This window comes from Aspergillus campestris (assembly GCF_002847485.1).
Source record: "Aspergillus campestris IBT 28561 chromosome Unknown P168scaffold_14, whole genome shotgun sequence".
In the NCBI taxonomy this organism is placed as follows: domain Eukaryota; kingdom Fungi; phylum Ascomycota; class Eurotiomycetes; order Eurotiales; family Aspergillaceae; genus Aspergillus; species Aspergillus campestris.
In genome coordinates this window covers 237,203-251,872 of record NW_020194349.1, presented here as the reverse complement: position 1 = coordinate 251,872, position 14,670 = coordinate 237,203, and the positions used below count along the sequence as shown (strand labels likewise).

The following is a 14,670-nucleotide window of genomic DNA, read 5'->3' as shown; positions in this document are numbered from 1 at the left end:
TCTGCCAGGATGACATAGTAGCTTGGCTAATCGACCACGGACCCTGGCTTTCCCTCGTACTTCAGACGTATATGATTCGCCTTATCCTTGATAGAAAGGCCGGGTGTTCTTTGGCTATCAGCGCACGGTCGTCTGATGATTCGAAGAAGCACAGACTACCGGATAGTTCGGCTCTTGGACGTCTATTCGGATGAAAGGGCGCGGGTAAGCCTGATTGCCTGGGTTGTTGAACCACCAATGCGAGCCAGGCCAGGGCTATACCAGTAGGGAAATTCAGGCTTTGGGGGGGGTTTAACCACCTTCTAGCAACGTCTATTCAGAAATCATCCCTCAGGGTGTACGTGTTGCCTCTGAGAATAGAACAGTGGGGTCAAAATTATTGTTGGCTAGTGGATGATTCGGAGAACCTGCCGCGCCAGAGGGGATCAACACCACAGGTTCTTTGGCATCGTTTCACGCCACCGGTACCTAGACACATGGGTTGATCGCAACGAAACCCTGCAGCGCTGTGACCCTATGATTTGCGGGGTGTGGAGGAGCCTGTAGGGACGCATCATGTCCTCTGGTTGCAACCCACAATTCCCCAGACCGGCACCTACAACCACCGGGTCCCTGTGATCGCTCAGGCGGGGCGTCCATAGCAACGCACATAGAACACCTACTCCGTGCAGTAATCATCTGTACTAGCCATCGAGCGCAACGTGTGGGGGAATACGATACCGCTATATAACAGTAAGCAGTCGATCCTTCCAGCGCACGATCGGTTCGCCAGCGGTGGGAACAGCATCAGCAAACCCCGGCACTGGATAGACAGAGTGGAAATTCGCCACAGGCCAATGGCGGATGACCACCCCGGTAAGCTCATGATGATGCCTAATAGCGCCGGCGTGATAATCTTGGCGATACCCCTTTAGTGAAATTAGACCTTGACTCTAGCGGGTTAGGGTTTGAGCCAACGCCGGTTGCTGATGCGGGTTGATGGGCCGGAGTGGCCGGAGTGGCGGCGTGCTCCGCTAGCGAGGTCGAGAGTGCCGACATCGAGGCTACGCTAGCCGTTCGTCCGTCTTCCTTCGTTGGTGGCTCATAGAGACTAGGTTCCAGGGCTCCCAGGTACTGTCGCAGGGCCTCGCGTATGCACCTGCAGAAATCTGTCCAAATAGTCCACTCGTGCATGACCATCCAAACTCAAGAATGCGGGGGAAGCAAAGCGAAACTCACGACCGTGTTGTCTGGTGACGATCTCGCAGGGACTACCGTCGCTGCAGGGTTGGGCGACAGAGAGCGGTAATCCTCTGGCCTGACGGCCGTTGAGATTATATCTGGTTGGACATCGCTCTGACCTTCGGTTCGACTCTAAAACACTCTTGTCACCTCTTCCCCGTTTTAAGCTTGACACATGCCTGCCCCGTGTAGCAGAGTCTATCAGCGATCATAACTGACTTCCACCTTATTATCGTTCTGATTTCTGCTTCTCCTGTGTGCTCTTGCCGACCATCGCGCCGTGCAATTATCTAGTGCTACACAATCCTAGCAGACCACATATCGCAGCATCGGGACCGGTGGACTGTTCCCTGCAGTTGTTGACGTACCGTGTGGTTCTGCGCTCCCGGTCCTCATTAGCCGGATCCTCTCTGTCGTTTGGGGGGCCCCTGACTTCGGTTGTTCTTGCTTGTTTATTAATTGAGTCTTTTATACCATCGGCCTTGTCTGTGTGCCGGGCCCCTAGCATGCCTTGAGCCGTCTGTGGCAGACTTTTTTCTTCCTCCTTGAAATCCTTACGGTCGTTGTCCAGCAAACAACAAGCTGCTTCTTGCAATGTTCCACACATTTGAAGGATTTGAGAACCCGGAGCCAGCGTCACAAACTCGGGGACGTACCGAGCGGCAGCCGTCGGTCGGTCGCCGGGTGACGACTCTTCGTGCCTGCACGTCCTGCAGACATCGCAAGATCAAATGCGATGGAGAAAGGCCTTGCGAGGCCTGCAGATGGTACAAGAAGGCTGACCACTGCCACTATTCAGACCCTCGTCCGTCCCGTAGGTGAGTGTTTTCTTCCTCTTTCACCCTCTGGGTCCGCCAAACATCTGGTCAATCTGACGACCGGAAACCGCAGGCATGTGGAGAAGCTCTCTACGACTCTAGATGAATATCGAAACGTGTTCGAGAGACTGTTCCCGAGCACCACCCCCGATGCCTTGCTCAACTTGCCTCGCGAGAAATTGCTTGAGCTAACAGCCAAGGGCTTCTCTCTGCCCCAAGGGCAGGCACATCATCCGGCCTCGCCGGCTAACTCGGGGTCTATCGAATCCCACGTATCTCCAATATCCAACGAAAATGGGAACCTGGAATCTCTACAGACCGTGCCAGATGAGTCGGGCGATAATCGGAGTCAGAACAGCAGCGAAACGGCCAATGGGATTTCTGACGATGTTAACGCTCTGTCCCTCTCGGCCAAACAACCCTCGTCCTATCTGGGGATTTCCTCCATACACGCTGTGCTCAAAGTGATTGTCTGGCTCGACCCAGGCTCAGTTTCATATCTATCCCGCCAGTCTGCTTCTGGGCCGTCCCGAGACTCGGTTGTGGATTATTCAACAAGAGACACCCAACCCTGGCAGGTTCAAGGGGTTACGCAAGCCCCTAGTCCGACCCACAATCACATGCCAACCACCGACATGCAATTACTCGATGCATATTTTACTTACTTCCAACCCTTCGTACCAATGATCGATGAACATGCCTTCCGGGAGACCTACCTTTCTGGGCACAGAAAAGATGACCGCTGGCTGGCTCTTCTGAACATCGTCTTTGCCCTCGGCAGTATTGCGGCATGTCCGGCCGACGATGCTTCCCACGAGACATACTACACGCGCTGCAAGGGCCACCTTGGCTTAGATTCCCTCGGCTCCTCCCACTTGGAGACCATACAGACGCTCGGCCTTCTGGGAGGCTACTACCTGCATTACACCAGCCAACCGAATCTGGCGTACTCCCTCATGGGGGCTGCACTGCGGATGGCTGCCGCTCTTGGACTGCACAAGGAATTCTCGGAAGGCCAGAATGATAGCAATAAGAACAGACTTTCTTCGGTAGATCTCAAGCGTCGGATATGGTGGTCGCTCTTTTGCTTGGACACGTGGGGTGCGATGACATTGGGGAGGCCCAGTATGGGTCGATTAGGTCCAACTATCACCGTGAAGCTGCCCAGCAATCGGGAGATGGTATGCTTTCCAATCCTAACGCACAGTGGTATTTTACTGACACGCGCTAGGGCAATGTACTTGATATCCTCCCGCTCCTGGAAAACGTCAGATTCTGCCAGATCGCCACTCAGATCCAAGAGATTCTGGCGGTAGCGCCTTTGACCAAACACCACGAGATCTCCCACTTTGACGGTCAACTGCTCGAGTGGTACGACAATCTTCCGAGCATCCTCAAAGACCACGAGCCATGCTCCGAATCCATGTCCACCACTCGGACGGTGATGAAATGGCGCTATCTAAACCAGCGAATGCTCCTCTATCGCCCGACACTCTTGAGCTACGCCATGCGTCGCGTGCCGTATATTGCGCTCCGCTCCGAGGAGCGGACAGCGATTGAGAGGTGCCGCGCGATTGCCGAGGTCACGATCCACGACATCGCCTCCACAGCGCAGTCCCACCAGATGTCGGGATGGAACGCCGTGTGGCTCTTGTTCCAGGCGACGATGGTGCCGTTGGTGGGCCTATTCTTGAACGACAATACCACATGTGACTCGCGGGCCACCAACGAAGCATGCCTGGCGCAAGTCGAGCTGGCGATACTCACCCTCGCACGCCTGCAGGCCTGGAGCCCTACCGCAAAGAAGACATTAGATGCCGTTTCGCGGATTGTTGAGGCCAGTAAACGAGGGCCCGACATGGCGGACGACGCGAGTATGAGCCACGAAAGCATTCCCGGACCGGCACCGGGCATTCTTCCCTCGCAGAACGAGTATAACCGCGTGACGATCGCGAATGAGGGCGGATTCTCCGATCCGTTTGCCGGTCCGTTCCTAGATGACTCGACCGGCCAGTATCTGTGGGATTTCCTGAGCTGGGGTGACAGTAGCTTGATGCCGGGCGTGGACAACGCCAACGAGGCTATGCTGCTTAGCCAGGACGATAAGGGCATGAAGTATGGGCCCAACGCTTCGGGTTTCTTTGGCGGGCCTGTCACTGCTGAGTCGGCTTATTTTGCCAACCCTGTATCCTTCTATGGATGATCCACCCTGGCGGTTGGAGGACACATCTGAGATGGTGACGTTCTTTCGAGAAACTTTCAATTCTTCCACTCGTTCTTTATTCCGGTGACATTGATGTGCCGGTTGTTGACATTAACATTTATTTATTTTTCCTTCTTTTGCACCTACTGAATTGCTGTTTTCACTATTTGATTGTTGCGAAGCATTTGGAGTGACTTTGGGATGGAGAGGGGGGATTAGGATTAGGGATGGCGGGATTGTATATAAGTATCAAGTTTAGTATTGTATCTATATCTGGTTATATGATTGTTCATTCCTACTGTGACGATATGTCTATATACAGATAGATATAGTTTATAGATATAGAAGGTAGAAGTATAGACCCAATTAGGCAATAGAGTGACGCTGAGTCAGCCTCCCACCGCCATCGCCAAACGTCACGTTTCGCTTCATGTTGATTCTCGCATAACATTTGCGACATCCATGGACCAGTCGACACCTAGATCGAATGGTCCTACTATCACTCCTTTCAATCGACCAATAGTACCAAGATAGGATAGTACTAAGATAGGAAAATGGCATCGGTATTCCACCGACCATCCCTCATCTACGGCGCGGCCATCGCCCTCCGCCTAACTCTCCTCATCTACGGCGCCTGGCAAGATGCCCACTCGGCCGTCAAATACACCGACATCGACTATCTAGTTTTCACAGACGCAGCGCGGTACGTCGCTCGCGGCGAGTCGCCCTACGCCCGCGACACGTACCGCTACACGCCGCTGCTAGCATGGCTGCTTGTCCCAACGGCCTCGCCGGGGCCGTTCTTCTTCGCGTTCGGCAAGGTCTTGTTTGCGCTGTCTGATGTCCTCGCCGGATGGCTCATTGCTAGGAGACTTGTGTCGAGCTACGGCATGGAGCCTGCCCGCGCGCTTAAATACGCTTCTGTGTGGTTGCTTAATCCGATGGTTGCTAATATTAGCACGCGTGGGAGCTCCGAGGGGCTGCTCTGCGTTTTGATCGTTGCGCTGCTGTGTGCGGCGCTCAGTCGGAGGGTTGTTTTGGCGGGTGTGTTGCTTGGACTGGCTGTTCATTTGAAGATTTATCCATTTGTTTATGCTGCTTCTATTGTGTGGTGGTTGGATCGTGAGCGTGAGGTTTCTGCCACTGCCACTACTACTTCTCCATCTGGTGGCAGTGGTAGTAGTGGTAATGGCGTTGCAGGCAAGCTCATAGCATTCATCACACCCGCGCGCATCCGCCTCGCCCTCGCAGCCCTCACCACCTTCACCGCACTAAACATAACCATGTACCTCCTCTACGGGGAGCCCTTCCTGCAACACACCTACCTGCACCACCTGTCGCGCATCGACCACCGGCATAACTTCTCCCCGTACAGCTCGCTGCTGTACTTGGTTGCTGCGGGCGACGTGCAGACCGGGTGGAGGTTCGAGTCGCTGGCGTTTGTGCCCCAGTTGGTGTTGAGTGTGGTTGTCATTCCGCTTGTGTTGGGGAAGAGGTGTTTGGCTGGGACGATGCTGGCGCAGACTTTTGCGTTTGTGACGTTTAATAAGGTTTGTACTAGTCAGGTATGGTTTTTCTCCTCTTTCTCTGATTTGATCTCTGGGTCTATATGGTGCTATGCTAATGGAGGCAGTACTTCCTATGGTACCTGATCTTCCTACCATTCTATCTCCCACGGTCATCCCTCCTTCGCCAGCCGAGACGAGGCATAACCGTCGCAGTGCTATGGGTCGTTTCTCAGGTATTCCCTCCTGCTTTCTCCCCCCTTCTCTCATCTATCTACGGAGTCAAGCGACCCAGTATGAAATCCGTGAAAATCCGTTATACTAACAGAATCCAGGCCCTCTGGCTCCAACAAGGCTACAACCTCGAGTTCCTAGGCCAGTCGAGCTTCGTCCCTGGTTTGTTCCTCGCTAGTCTGGGGTTCTTTGCGGTGAACTGTTGGATTCTGGGAATTATTGTTACTGATGTGGGGTGTTTGTCTGTGCAGAGTGAGGGGAGGGTTAAGGCTAAGGGGAGGGTGGAGTAGCTTGATACTAGCTATTGGGTTGGGTGCTGTTCATGTGTGTTCTTGCGAGTATATATATACTGACATGTATGATTATAATATAGAGATACGGTGCATATAATGAGTACTGAAAATGAGTATTAAAAGGGCATGGTGTGACAATCCGTCCATCTAAACAAGTATCATCTACTATTAATATCTCAAAGATATATATAGTACGTGATGCCTTCCCTTTCTCTACTACCAGCACAGTAGGAAGTAGATGTAGACCCGAACACCAAAACCTGTCTACAGACCCATCCAGTTCCTATGATATATGCATATATCCATCTAGCCCCCAACAGCAAGTCCATGCTACGTCTACGTCCTGGGATGTCTTATACAGACTTTTCTATCCTTTGAGTTCATGATCCTCGTCACTGTTACATGAACCGATGATGGAAGGGGATATTCAGGTTACAAATCACATCCCCAGGCAACTGGTTCATTGTTTACACTCTACACTGTACAGTTTACTACAACAGTGATAAGAATGGAATGATGGTACGGCGGGTCTGCAGTCATGCCTACTGGCCACTGAGATTAAAGCAGTCTGGCAGATGGGAGTGGATCGGGGTGACCGTGACCCACCCGGCGGGTCACTTGGGGTATACCTACCATACAACAAACAGAAGAAGGGACGCTCACTGTTTTACCAAGGGATTATATATCTTACATTACAGATGAATACCAGAAAACAACTACAGTCAAAAGGGATGAAGACGAGATAAAAAATAAGTAATCATATTATCATAACATCGTATCGATAGATCGATCCATACATGCTGTCTCTTGTATCTTGTATCTTGTTATGGTCTAAGCCTTAGATACGTCCGCGATAATCTTATATGTTCGTGCGTGGATGCTCAACGGTCGGGTGCGCGGGTATACGGCGCCTACGATCTGTCGGTTGGGTCCGTACTGCGGGTAGATGCCGTCGGCGAGCTCGGCGAAGTACGCTTCCGGGCGGGCGTCGTGGAGTGTCTCGAGGATGTGCTCGCTCCAGAGGCCTGTGCATTGCGTGCCGATTAGTTGGAAGTAAGGGTTGAGGGGTGGGCAGGCCGAGTCGAGGTCGATGAAGCGGATCCGGAGGTAGTCTAGGGCGGGGTGGACTTGCAGGCTGTGCACGGCGCCGACCACGAGCTTCTCGAAGGAGTGGATGAAGTTGAGGTTGGTGATCCCGGAGAAGTCGTCGAAGAAGGGGAGCCCCGGCGCGGTGCGTTTCTCACGACAGCAGTTCTTCACCACGAAGTCGACCGTCTTCAGTCGTGACTTGGAGGGGGACGTGCTGGCGGCGGTCCGCATCGCGCGGAACAGACCCGCGCAGACCTTTCCCGTGAAGGCCAGCGATTCCAGCTGAGGGGCGACCTCCCCTAGCAGCCGGCAGAGATGCGGCGGGTTGATGCCGTCGCCCAGCCAGCCGGACTGAGAGGTGTCCTTGTTGTGGAAGCCCTCCAGGGTGATGTTCATGTGGACCAGCGCCGACGGGAGTCGACGCAGGATGTGTGCGACCGTCTCGTATCCCTCGATCTTGGGCTTGGCGTATCCGCAGTGCCACTCGCGGACGCCGGGCAGCGCCAGCGACAGACTGTTCCAGTGGCGGTACTCGCGCATGATGTTCCACGCGCCCCGCATGACCAGGGTCTGGATGCCCGGGAGCACCGGCAGCCACCGCCCGGACTGGCCGGTGGGATCGTCGCGAAAGTGACGGACCATGGGCGGGCGCTTACAGTGGCCGCCCTCCAGGGTCAAGAGACAGGCATCGGGAAAGGACGTCTGCACGTGGCGCAGAATCTCTTCCAGGGTGGCATTCTGGCTGGAATAGTGGTACTTGTACTCGTTGTGACCGTCGGTGTCCTCCCAGGCGACGGTGGTCTGCAGGGCAGCCACCTCGGCCAGCCCATTGTGCTCCATCACATGCCGTCGGGCGGGGGCGTGGTGGGCGGGGGTTTTGGCGACCCGTTTGCCCCAGACGGGGATCCAGAATTCAACGTGGCGGACGTATGGGGTCAGGTAGGGATGGGATTGGAACCATCTGGCGCTCTCGGCCAGTTCGTCGGTGGTGCCTTTGATTTTGACTATGGGTTATTAGTAAAAGAATCGAATGATCAGAGGGAAGACGGGGGGAAAGAAAGAAAAGGACGTACTATGTCGATAAATCCGACTCTGGACCAGCCAGCGCCATACGGGACAGATGAGGGACAGATTGGACAAGACCTTCCGTCGGGGGTGTCGCAGGGACTTGTTCCAGGTTCGCGTGGTGGATTTTCCCGGTCCCGCAGCGGTGTAAGCGGAGGTGCGCTCACCGAAGAGGTAATCCAAGACGGCCTCGTGGATCTCGATGGGTAGATTCTCGAACTGGATCTCGGGACGGGAGGGACGTGGGGCGGCGTCTAGGCTGGGTTCCTCCTCGTCATGGACCATGGAGCCATCCACGACGGGTTCCTCCAAGTCCTGACAGGCCGGCTGGTCCAGGAGATCGGGCAGCAGGCCATCGGGGAGTTGAATTTCGGCACTGGTGCTGCGGGTGGTTTTGGAGAAGGGAATGGAGGCGACGGTGGAGACTCTGGCGAGGGAGTTGACGGAGACGGGGCGGGGCGGAGGGAGGGTGGAGATCATGGGGGGGATTTCCATCTGGCGCGATAGAGACTCCATTGGAATGAGTATCGGGGGAGATCAGAGAAGAGAGGAGAGAGGAGAGACGAGTTAAAAGAGAAGCGAGAGCGATAAGAATGACGAAGGACTAAGCGCGGCCAGCGTGGTCCATGGCGTGTCCAGCATTAGGCCGTCAGGCTGGAATGATGGAGAGAGAAGTCAAGGAAGAGGGAGAGAGAGAGAGAGAGGTGGAGAGAGGAAAGAAGAGAGATGTCGCAACCAGGCGAGAGAGGAAGACAGAAAGGGAAAAGATGAAGATGAAATAGAGAAAAGAAAGAAGAGAAAAGAGGAGAGAGAAAGAAAAGAAGAAAGAAAAATGAACAGGTGACCAATTTCCCTTCTAGGCCGATCGATTCATCTTGATTCTTCGGTTTCTCCTTTCGCTCCTGGATTGATCCCCAGGATGGTTTCTATCTGACACCTCACTTCCATCGTCCAATATTCCCCTTCAAATAATCCCTTGACATTCAATAATCCTTTCCCCTCCTTCGATTTGGGCCGCAACGAACTGACGATCAGGATTCCACTGTCGATCCTGGTTCGCTCCCCAGATCCACCCCCTGTGTTGACAGACCATTGGCACTCTTCTGGTATCAACCTGATTCCAGGACAGGATCGGACTACTCGATAATCCATAGCCAGTGGGGAAGAATCCAAATCAAGGAGATCCCCGATAACCTTACTGACTATTGGCGGCAACTAAAGGTATTGGTCCCGCCCGCGGACCCGCTGGATCCATCGGGTGGAAGATACACGGTAAGGATGAGGTTTATTGATCCACCACCGGGGTGGGAGTAGTTTACAAGATCCCAATACTATCGTCGTCGCCGAAATCGGAACCGCGTCTCTTCGTCACTATCCGACCCGGACTCGTCCCGCACGCGTTTCTGGCTCTGGGGTTGACTTCGCGCCTGACTGCGAGGTTGACTCCGAGTGGGAACCTCCGATGCAGTCCGTCCGGTTGATTGAGATCGCATCTCACTTCGGTCGTCCGTATCGACAGGCTCGGTTTGGGTGGTTCGCTCGGGTCGGTTGCCCTCCGACGACTGCCTCCGACTGACCCAGTGCTGCTCCCCAATCCCAAAGTCCTGGCGGGTCACCTCTTCCAGCGGCACAATCAGAGTCTGAATCCGAGAGCGTTGATTGCGGTCTCCCTTCCGCCGAAACTTCTTGAAATTCTTCCGCCCGTTCCATCGCTCGTCCCATCGGACGTCCTCGTCGGTCGTCCTCCGCGAGGGCACCTCCATCTCTTCCACAATGGCCAGCCCTTTGAGCTTCTCCACGTCCACGTCTTCTAATGTATCCCGATGCGACGCTTCCTCCTCCTCCCGACGAGCGTTCTCTTCCGCCTCACGATGCCGTCGCGCCGCGTCCAGCACATCTAGCTTCTGTCGCTTCGCCTTCGGTTCTGTTTTCTCAATCTGTTGAGAGGGATCGCTGGTCGATCGCTGCACCGTCTCCGCGCGCCGACGCTTCATCGCCGCCGCCCCCGGCAGCAGGCTAGACACGACATCCTCCTCTTCCTGGAGACTATCAGCCGGCTGAGTCACCTCCATGGGCTCCGACTCCGGCTCCAGCTCCGCCTCCGTCGCCATCGGCGGAAGGGACTCCGGGCCGTCGTCCTCGGGTGCATACGCCGGGATGGAATTGATGTCGAACCCGTCGTCAAACGTCTTCATCTTGCTGACGTAGGTGCGGGACCGTTTGACTTTGGCTTTTGGCTGACTCGGCTCCTCCGACAACTGAGAGTCGGCCAGATCGGGTGTACTCGAGTTCGGGGCTGGTGCATTCGAGTTCGGGGCTGGTGTAATCGAGTTCGGGGCTGGTGTATTCGAGTTTGGAGCTGGCGTAGAAAGCGCCTCCGCGCTGGCGCCCTCATGCGGCGAGGAAACCGGCAGGGTGCGACACAGAGGAGCAGCATCGTTGGCGAGAATAGCATCAAGAAACTCACTCTGCTCAATCACCCGCTGGTCCGTTTTCACCGCCACCTGGTTGCTGAGCTCGATGGACCAGTCTTCGTAACGTCCCTTGGCATGGTATCGAACGTGGACTACCCCTCCGGGACCATCCCGCTGGCTTCCTAGTCCTTTCGGTCCAGCTGTCTCTTCCATAAAACGCACGATCTCTTCTGCCGTCGTAGTCCCATTTTCAATCGGGTATAGCAAAGGCCTTCCATGCCCATCGGTGATGAAAGCCTGCAGGTTCTCGAACTGCCCCGGATCGCCGAAAACGAACGTGTACCCCTCAAACACATTGATCCGGTCAGGATTCGGCACGAACGCCTCGGTCGGACGGACAACAGCCTCCTTCCCCGGCGCAGGGAGATGCTCCATCGCGTCCGGCCATGCGGAGTCAAAGTCGGCCTCCAACGGCGACAGCGATTCCAGATTGTCCAGGTCGCTCGGCGTCGCGGCGTACACCAGTGCATCTATAAATGTCTCCTTGACGATGTATTTCCCGTTGACCAGCGCTTGTAGCCCCTTTGCCGTATTGCGCTTATTCTGCACGACGTGCGTAGTGGAGCCGACGACGAACGGGATGATGGTCTTGATGTCTAGGTCTTCGAGTCGAGAACGGACGTGGGCGAGGGGGTCTTTCGCTTTGAGTTCTTTGGAGGAGAAGGAGAAGCTTAGCACCGTCGGTTGCCATTTCAATCTAGATACACCCGTTAATACTTGTTCGTCAATCACGTAGAGAATTGAAATTCATACCGCAAGACGTGCTTGTACCTCCCCAACCTAACAGTGTGCTCATCATCGCCCAACGTTCTGCTCTCCCCCTTTATCGCCTCTCCATCAACAGTGGTACCCACTTTCGACTTCAGATCCGTCACGGTGAGCTTCGATTTCGCATGAATGTCGGACTGCGCAGTTAGCACGGCTCGCGTCGTCTCCGAGGATCACGTACCCGGTCGCTTTCGTCAATCGGCGATACCTCGATGATTAGGTGTTTTCGCGATATCGAATTGTGGTCAATAGCATGTCGTACTAGAATACCGTCAGTATACACCATTCGATACTCGTCGTAAGGGCTAATAGCTGCTGCACCTACCGTCATCTTGCTTACTGCGGCCGAAGAGATACTTCTTCCCGGGCTTCAACCACACCCTCTTTCCTAGATAGAGTCAGAAAACACCCCTCCCATCTAGAAGAATACCCACCCTGCAAAAAATCACCCTCCGAATCCAGAATCCACATGAGGGGCAGTCAGCAGCAACGCTGGACATTCCCAGTCTGGTTCACGCCGACCGTCGCAGTTGACGCCCGTGGCACGTGCGCGGCCCGCGACGCGGTGTCACGTGTCGTGGCGTCTCAATGCTGCCTGGTTGGGAAAGACAGTCGACCATGAAAGAATTCATGCACTCCACCCACCGATGTATATACAGCTCTCCGGATGGAGCCATCCGAGGAGTCCAAAAGGGAGGTCTTGGAAAAGCTGGAAGATGAGAATGAGGACGACTACAAAACGCTGAAATACTCCCTGCTGGGCCCGTCGCTCACCAAGGCCGGCCAGGATGCCGTCGATCAGCAGAAGGTGTCGGAGATTATCTACAACGCGTCGAAGGGGTCTAAGTTCTTCAACCATGAGCAGGACCGCGACCGGATATTGACGGGCAAGATTGCGCGCATTCTGAAAGAGAAAGCCCGCTTCGAGAAGCTGGATCTGTCCCACGACCTGCGGAAAGCAGACCAGCTCCTCGCCGAGCTGGAGCTCACTCGCGACCTCTCCCAGTATGTCGTCCACGTCGACTGCGACGCGTTCTTCGCTGCCGTAGAGGAACTCGACCGCCCCGAGCTCAAACATGTCCCGTTCGCGGTAGGCAAAGGCGTCCTGACGACATGTAACTACGAGGCGCGCAAATTCGGCTGCCGCAGCGGCATGGCGTCCTTCGTGGCGATGAAGCTCTGTCCGCAGCTCGTGTGTCTGCCTCAAAATCACGAGAAGTACTCCGCCAAGGCGGCGGAGATCCGCGCTGTGTTCGCCCAGTATGATCCGCTGTTTGAGAGCGCTAGTATCGACGAGGCGTATTTGAATATCACGTCCTACTGTGCGGAGAATGGGTGTGGCCCCGAGGAGGTTGTGGAGCGCATGCGCGCTGAGGTCTTGGAACAGACGAAGATCTCTGTGTCGGCTGGTATTGCGGCTAATGGGAAGATTGCTAAGATCTGCTCGAACCGCAATAAGCCGAATGGCCAGTTTCGGGTCCCGAACGAGCGCGACGCAATCATGGAGTTCATGCGCGAGCTGCCCGTGCGCAAGGTGAACGGTGTTGGTCGGGTGTTTGAGCGGGAGCTCGACGCGATCGGCATCAAGACCTGCGGAGATATCTACCCCCATCGGGCGTTGCTGGCCAAGCTGTTCGGGGAAAAGGCGTTCTACTTCCTGGCGCAATGCTACCTCGGTCTGGGGCGGACGAAAATCCAGCCCGTCGAGAACTACGAGCGCAAAAGCGTCGGCACGGAGACTACGTTCCACGAGATTGGGAACAAGCAGGAATTCCGGGACAAGCTCTGGATGATCGCGCAGGAGCTGGAGAAGGACCTGGCCCGCACGCAGTTCAAGGGCCGGACGCTGGTTCTCAAGGTCAAACTAGCTACGTTCGAGGTGCTGTCCCGCCAGTGCCAGCCCTCGCGCGCCGTATTCCACGCCAAAGACCTCTACACGTTCTCCCTCCCCATGCTGGAAAAGCTAGAGCGCGAGATGCCGAACCTGAAGCTGCGCCTGCTGGGACTGCGCTGTACAAACCTGGTGAGCACGAAGAAAGTCGGCATCGACTTTTTCGGAACGATCCGCCCCAAGCCCCCCGTCGACGCCGCGGCCGACACCCCAGGCGACCAGGAGATCGGCGCGGAGGAGGCGTTCGAACGAGCCGCCCGGCAGGAACTTCAAGCCGACCTGGACGACCTCGAACAACTCAGCCAGGAGGTGTCCGAACCCCCCGTGGCCCAGCCCGAAGAGCCCGCCCCGGTCTACTGGGACTGTCCCGTGTGCGACAGACCGCAACTGGCGGACGACAAGGTGTTCAACGACCACGTCGACCACTGTCTGTCGAAGCAGACCATCAAAGAGGCTGTCCAGGGGGCGTCACAGGACCCAACCCCGTCCCCAACCCCGGGGCCGGCCAAACCGCGGAAGCGAAAGCCGACGTCTCATGAAACTCCGGACCCACGCCAGAAACGGCTATTTTTCTGACTGCATATGTCACCACATGTACATAATATACCGAGGCAAAGCCTTGCATTCACGAACATCCATTTGATGAGACTATTCAGACTGTATAGATAATTACAGAACCAGTCTCAGTACTGTCAGGAGGTGGAATGATCATTGCCTGATCATCCCGTCCAGCACAATAGGGGAAGTGGAGCGCGGCCTAAAACAACGGGCGACGATAATCAAACGGCGGAAAGGGATGCTTCTCAAGGGACTCAATATATGTTCGAATTCAATAGAAATAAAGGGATAGTGAGAAGTAGATTGTTTTCTATATAAATAAATACAGCTATAAATAAAATAATACGAAATAATATAAGATAAATATAATATAATAACCAGAAGAACAGAAGAATGTAGTTGCGGTCAACCCACACTAGTCCCGATCGGGTCCCCCAATGTTTTGGCAGGAAATCCAAATCGCCAAATCCTGCTGAGAAAAACTATCTTCGTCTCTCTTCCTGCTAGTATTTCCCCTCATTCCTGACTTGGATCTTCCAACTATTGAAAAC

General features: G+C 54.9%; 5 protein-coding genes across 5 annotated transcripts; 3 read left to right on the top strand and 2 right to left on the bottom strand.

Moving 5' to 3' along the window:
* Positions 1-1,815: 1,815 nt before the first annotated feature.
* Positions 1,816-4,242, top strand: P168DRAFT_243515 (putative C6 transcription factor; the record flags this gene model as incomplete). The annotated part of the gene is made up of 3 exons (XM_024833864.1): positions 1,816-2,039; positions 2,113-3,220; positions 3,271-4,242. 3 exons carry the CDS (start codon positions 1,816-1,818, stop codon positions 4,240-4,242), a joined length of 2,304 nt encoding a protein of 767 aa, XP_024689079.1.
* Positions 4,243-4,701: 459 nt separating this feature from the next.
* On the top strand, positions 4,702-6,271 carry P168DRAFT_275748 (glycosylphosphatidylinositol-alpha 1,4 mannosyltransferase I; the record flags this gene model as incomplete). The annotated part of the gene is made up of 3 exons (XM_024835514.1): positions 4,702-5,807; positions 5,876-5,983; positions 6,083-6,271. The coding sequence occupies exons 1-3, from the start codon at positions 4,797-4,799 to the stop codon at positions 6,269-6,271; spliced, it is 1,308 nt and encodes a 435-aa protein (XP_024689078.1). The 5' UTR covers positions 4,702-4,796.
* An 834-nt stretch (positions 6,272-7,105) lies between these two features.
* On the bottom strand, positions 7,106-8,908 carry P168DRAFT_243939 (uncharacterized protein; the record flags this gene model as incomplete). The annotated part of the gene is made up of 2 exons (XM_024833895.1): positions 7,106-8,367; positions 8,437-8,908. The coding sequence occupies 2 exons, from the start codon at positions 8,906-8,908 to the stop codon at positions 7,106-7,108; spliced, it is 1,734 nt and encodes a 577-aa protein (XP_024689077.1).
* An 851-nt stretch (positions 8,909-9,759) lies between these two features.
* Positions 9,760-12,141, bottom strand: P168DRAFT_322090 (DNA damage response protein RcaA; the record flags this gene model as incomplete). The annotated part of the gene is made up of 5 exons (XM_024840530.1): positions 9,760-11,599; positions 11,656-11,807; positions 11,852-11,931; positions 11,996-12,058; positions 12,105-12,141. 5 exons carry the CDS (start codon positions 12,139-12,141, stop codon positions 9,760-9,762), a joined length of 2,172 nt encoding a protein of 723 aa, XP_024689076.1.
* Positions 12,142-12,318: 177 nt separating this feature from the next.
* Positions 12,319-14,389, top strand: P168DRAFT_293377 (Y-family DNA polymerase). The gene has a single exon (XM_024837798.1). It carries the CDS (start codon positions 12,338-12,340, stop codon positions 14,135-14,137), a length of 1,800 nt encoding a protein of 599 aa, XP_024689075.1. The 5' UTR covers positions 12,319-12,337; the 3' UTR covers positions 14,138-14,389.
* The last annotated feature ends 281 nt before the right edge of the window (positions 14,390-14,670 follow it).